General features: G+C 39.3%; 1 protein-coding gene across 1 annotated transcript in view; it reads right to left on the bottom strand.

Moving 5' to 3' along the window:
- Nucleotides 1-159: 159 nt before the first annotated feature.
- The window catches only part of RAD17 (RAD17 checkpoint clamp loader component), a 39038-nt gene continuing 32967 nt past the window's right edge, over nucleotides 160-6230 (bottom strand). Inside the window, 2 exon segments of the mRNA XM_045446131.1 lie at nucleotides 160-821; nucleotides 3150-3207. Of these exon segments, the coding sequence (XP_045302087.1) occupies nucleotides 557-821; nucleotides 3150-3207 (323 nt within the window). The 3' untranslated portion in view covers nucleotides 160-556.

Here is a 6230-nt window from a genome sequence, read left to right as displayed (position 1 = left end):
ACCTTGCCGACAATACACGTTAGGAAATACTAAAAGAGGAAACGAAAAGAAATTCAACACTTTAATTTTGATATAAATTACTTTCCATAAAGTATCTAAAATAGTCCAGTGTACAGCATATAAAAATGGTATTTGAGAAGTTAGAGACCATAGAGAAACTGTGGATAAGGTACAAAGTTTATTTACACTCATCACTGCATACTAAACTTTTATAATTGGTATTTACAGCCCCATCAAGTTTTAATATTCAGAATCATTCCTTCACATTGTTTGATATTTGGCATAATGTTCAAACACACTTCATACACACTGACCTACTCCCAGCACCACTCACAAGACTCAATAAATACTAGAGAAAACAAAATTAAGGTATTATTTGAAGTTGATCTTCTGTTTACTTCAAAATGACAGAGAAGTCAGTTTCTTGTGCTGAAATACTACGAGGGTGAAGAATTGAACTGTCATTCACTTGAAAAGTATATTATCTATGTTCAGGTACCACTGAATAAAAGGAAAATGAATCTGCCAAGTAGCAATATGATTGGCAGGCTGGTTTCTATGTCCCATCGCTCTCATAGTCTTCTATGATCATCTCTTCATCTTCCAGGTCTCCCTGCGCTGAAAAGGACTGAGGCTGGCTGGCAGGCAGTTCACTCCCACTATTCTGACTCAAAGGAAGACAGCATGTTTCAGTTTCAGTGGTTTGAGTGGGTTCACCCAGAGCTTCCTCTGCAGGCTGCCTTCCAGGAAGCGGGGCTTCATCTCCACTGTCAGGGTCTATCATTCCATGCTCCCTGTCCGTCAGGGCTTCCATTTTCAACCTGCCAGATTCATAATGCAGGCATCAATAATAACCAAATAAGGGGATGCCTTTAAATTACACCATGTGTGTGATGATTATGAAGCCATCTCTAGTTTTTCATCTACTTTCACTGTGCTCACTGTTTAGTCAGGCCCTTTAGCTTATTTAATGATATCAACAAAAATACAAAGGTAAATGACAAAATGTGAATAAATCATTACAACTTATAATACAAAAACTTGTAAAGAGTGATTACAAATTAAAAAGAAAATACAGAATAGAAAATGGGTATAAAACACGGTAGACTTACATAAAAAAAGTACAAATGGTAAGTAAACAAATTGTTCAACCTAATCAATAATTTTAAAAAATGAAATTAAAATAATGAACTAGTACTATAATCTTTAAGACAGGCCAAGACCATCTATCTATCTATCTATCTATCTATCTATCTATCTATCTATCTATCTACCTCCTTCCCTACCTACCTCCCTATCTTTTATTTATTTAAGTAATCTTTACATCTAACATGGGGCTCAAACACACAATCTCATGATTAAGAGTTGCATGCTCTTACAACTGAGCCAGCCAGGTGCCCCAAGTAAGTAATAAAAACCCAGAAATGTCAAGAGTTAGGAGAAAAGAATATGCTTATACACTGTAAGGGGACATAAAATTAGCAAAATATTCTTAGGAGCAATCTGGCAATATAGAGCAAAGGCTTCAAAAAAGTGTATGACCATTGATCCAGCAACTTCATTTCTAGGAATACATCCTATGTAAATAACATTTGATGCCATTTCACACCCTTTAGGAGGTCTGTTATAAAAAAATAGAAAAAAAAAAAAAAAAAAGACTTGGCAAAGATATGTGGAAACTGAAACTCCTGAGCATTGCTAGTGGAAATGTAAAATGGTGTAACTGCTGTGGAAAATGGTAAGGAAGCTCCTTAAAAAATCAAAAACAGGGGGCGCCTGGGTGGCGCAGTCGGTTAAGCGTCCGACTTCAGCCAGGTCACGATCTCGCGGTCCGTGAGTTCGAGCCCCGCGTCGGGCTCTGGGCTGATGGCTCAGAGCCTGGAGCCTGTTTCCGATTCTGTGTCTCCCTCTCTCTCTGCCCCTCCCCCGTTCATGCTCTGTCTCTCTCTGTCCCAAAAATAAATAAACGTTGAAAAAAAAAAAAAATTTAAAAAAATCAAAAACAGAATTACTACATGACCTAGGAACAGCAATGATTTAAGCTACAAGAAAAGCTGCGATAAAGTTGGAAATTAGCTAAATGTACAAAAATAAGGTGTAGGTTGGATTACAGGAAACTAGAGAACTATTAAATATTAATATTAAATGTCAAGCTAAATATTCATATTTAATATTGTCAACATGAATCAATGATAAGGTTAAATATGGTCATAATGAATGAAAGATAAAGTACTAGTCACTGTAGTAAGCAGCACTGACAAATCCTGTCTCCCAAGATAGATCAAGTAGTTGAACCAATAAGAGCAGTTAAAAAGCCCTTTTAAACCTTTAAAAAATGCCTAGGTACAGGGGTGCCTGGATGGCTCAGTCGGTTGGGCATCTGACTCTTGATTTTGGCTCAGGTCATGATCCCAGGGTCGTGGGACTGAGCCCTGCATCAGACTCTGAAGTTGAGAGTGGGGCCTGCTTAGGATTCTCTCTCTCTGCCCTCTTCCCCATCTGTGCTCTCTCTCTCTAAAGTAAGATAAAAAGTAAAATAAAACATTAATAAATAATTAAATGCCTGAATACATAATTTGATCTTACAGATAAGCTAAGAAGAAATGAAATATAGGTGTTGTGTTAATCACTGATATCAGCCCAGCAGTCATTTTGCAATAAAATGAATAGCACATATACAGATTTACCTCTCTACATCTAGGTTTTATTTGTCTGAATCTTTTAAAATAAGGAAGTTTAAAAAAGACAGTGCTTTTGTGGTAGTTCCTGGTTCCTGCAGGCTTTAAACATAGGCTAATGAGCACTGGAGTGGCTCGGTCAGTTGCCCAACTTCGGCTCAGGTCATGATCTCACAGTTTGTGAGTTCAAGCTCTGCATCAGGCTTGCTGCTGTCAGTGTAGAACACGCTTCGGATCCTTTGTCTCTCCCCGCCCCAACTCTCTCTCTCAAAAATAAATATTTTAAAAAAATATTAGGAAAAAAAATAACCTAAGAACATCTTGGGAGGAAAGGTTAAAAGAGGTTTCCAAATACGTAAGATTTGTTAACTGGAAGATTACAGATAAATTTTTATTGGTTGTATACTGAGTAAGTAGATAACATTCAGTGGACATTTCAGTAACAGTTCTTTGAAAATTAAAACAGCTTACCTTCCAAAGTGTCGCTTCAGAGGAAGCTTTCCAATATCTTGGATAAAAGAAATTTGAGCTGAAACAGAGATTTTAAAAAAGCTTTAAATAGACATTTCTCTGAAGGAGATATGTAAATGGCCAACAAGCCAGGGATACTTAGGGCACCTGGGTGGCTCAGTTGATTGAATGTCTAACTTTTGATTTCCACTCAGGTTATGATCTCAGGATTATGAGATAGAGCCCTGCATTGGGCTCCATGCCAGGCTTGGAGCCTGCTTAAGATTCTCTTCCTCTCCCTCTACCCTTCCCCCTTGTGTGAAAGGAAGGAAGGGAGGGAGGAAGGGAGGGAGGGAGGGAGGGAGGGAGGGAGGGAGGAAGGAGAAAGCTCAAAATCACGAATCTTTTGGAAAATTCAAATCAAAACCATGGGATCCATTTCATATCTTTTAGGATGTCTGTTATAAAAAAAAAAAAAAAAAAGGTTTGGTAAAGATGTATGGAAACTGAAACCCTTGGGCATTGTTAGTGGAAATGTAAAATGGTATAAATGCTGTGGAAAATGGGAAGGCAGCTCCTTAAAATTAAAAACAGAATTACTACATGATCTAGCAATTCCGCTTCTGGGTATACACCCAAAAGAACTGACAGCAGAGTCTTAAAGAGTAATTTGTATACCCATGTTAACAGCAGCATTGTTCACAATAGCTAAAAGGTGGAAGCAACTTAAGTGTCCATCAACAGATGAATGGATAAACAGAATGTGGTATATACAATGTAATATTCTTCAGCCTTAAAAAGGAAATGCTGATACATGCTATAATAAAAACTTTGATGACATGCTAGGTAAAACAAGTCAGTAACAAAAGGACAAATACTGCATGAGTCCACTTATGTGAGGTACCTAGAGTAATCAAATTCAGACACAGGGGCGCCTGGGTGGCTCAGTGCATTAAGCATCTGACTTTGGCTCAGGTCATGATCTCATGGTTCATGAAATCAAGCCCTGCGTCAGGGTCTGTGCCAACAGCTCAGAGCCTGGAGCCTACTTCAGATTCTGTGTGTCCCTTTCTCTCTGCCTCTCCCCTGCTCATGCTCTGTCTCTCTCTCTCTCAAAAATAAATAAACATTAAACAATTAAAAATAAAATTCAGAGAGAAAAGGTAGGTGGTGGACAGGGAGTAGGAGGTAGTAAGCATTTAATGTGTGTAGTTTCAATTCTGCAAAATGACAAAGTTCTAGAGATTGGTTGTACAAGGTGAATAAGCTTCACACTAGTAAACTATATACTTAAAAATGGTTTAAGATGATAAATTTTATGCTGTGAAGAAACATTTTTTTCAGGAAAATCTAACAGCAAGAGTGTGGCATTTGAACCAGGATCCACCCCTTCACTTCCTCAGCTTTAGAGAGATTTCACTCTAGGTCAGGTATGGCTAAGAACTCATAGGACTTCCTCCCTCCTGTGGCCAGCCTAGAATTCGGGACTCCCTTTCTCCAACCCTTGGCATGGAAGCTCTATCCTAGTAGCACAGCAGGCCGAGAATACTGCCTCCTCCTCTAACTGCCACTGGCCCTCACCCAAGCTCATTCATAGGGCCAGGAGGGTCCACGCTAGGAGGGGCTCAGCCAAGATGATCAGAGACTACCCCTACTTGAGCGCTCACCCAGAACAGTGACTCACTACAGGGGTTCAATAGTAGATTTGAACTGGCAAAAGAATCAACTTGAACAGAGACTGATAAAGATTGCACAATCAGAGAAAATGGAGTGAAAACAAATGACCAAGGTTGGCAGAAGAAAGTGGGATATCTTTAAGCACACCAACAAACACTAATGGAGGACCAGAATAAAAGACAGAGATAGGAGCAGAAAAAATATAAAGAAATAACTTCTAAAATGACACAGTAAATGGGGAAAACGATGATAAAAACAAAAATCCAAAAAAAATTTCTTTCAAAGTAGGCTCCATGTCCATCTTGGGGCTTGAACTCATGACCCCAAAATCAAGAGTTGCATGCTCTACCACCTGAGCAGGCAAGAAGCCCCAGAACATCTTATTTTTGAATGAATTTTATACACCTTTCAATGTTTGTAAATGCAACACTATGAGGGCTCATAAATATTTATTTATTTATTAATGTTTATTTATTTTTAAATTTTTTTTTTTTTTAATTTTTTTTTTTCAACGTTTATTTATTTTTGGGACAGAGAGAGACAGAGCATGAACGGGGGAGGGGCAGAGAGAGAGGGAGACACAGAATCGGAAACAGGCTCCAGGCTCTGAGCCATCAGCCCAGAGCCTGACGCGGGGCTCGAACTCACGGACCACGAGATCGTGACCTGGCTGAAGTCGGACGCTTAACCGACTGCGCCACCCAGGCGCCCCTAATGTTTATTTATTTTTGAGAGAGAGTGCGCACGCGAGCAGGGGAGGGGCAGAGAGAGAGGGAGACAGATTCTGAAGCAGGCTCCAGGCTCAGCTGTCAGCAGAGAGCCTGACGTGGGGCTTGAACTCATGAACCGCAAGATCATGACCTGAGCCAAAGTTGAACATTCAACTGACTGAGCCACCCAGGCGCCCCAATATTTACCTTTTTAAAGACACACTCCAGAACAGAATCAGGATTTTTTAAAAAACAGCTTTTTCATATGGAAAAATGAATTGTGATCCTATAATCTGAATTTTTAACTAGTGGATAAATGATTTTCCAGATAATTTCAATGTAAGCTGTCTAAACCAGTATGAGTTACTGAATTGGGAAAGGTTAAAATAAACTCTGTAGTGTTAGGCTGAAAATGAATGTACTGGCGTGAACTCATGGTACACACATACATGCACAGAAAAACGTCAGGAAGAACTTACACACACACACACACACAAATACACAATCTCCTAGCTTTGTTCCATTGAAAAAGAATAGACACAATGATACTCCAATACCAATGATCATACCTAGTGCCAGATTCTAAATTGTTTTTAAGTAGGCTCTACGCCCAGCATGGGATTCAACTCAAAACCCCTAGATCAAGAGTCACACGCTCTACCTATTGAGCCAGCCAGGTGCTCCCAGATCCTAAATTCTAAATACCATTTCCACT

Source organism: Leopardus geoffroyi, chromosome A1 (genome assembly GCF_018350155.1).
Source record: "Leopardus geoffroyi isolate Oge1 chromosome A1, O.geoffroyi_Oge1_pat1.0, whole genome shotgun sequence".
In the NCBI taxonomy this organism is placed as follows: domain Eukaryota; kingdom Metazoa; phylum Chordata; class Mammalia; order Carnivora; family Felidae; genus Leopardus; species Leopardus geoffroyi.
Note: the sequence above shows the minus strand (reverse complement) of the source record. Positions and strands in the feature narration are given on the sequence as shown.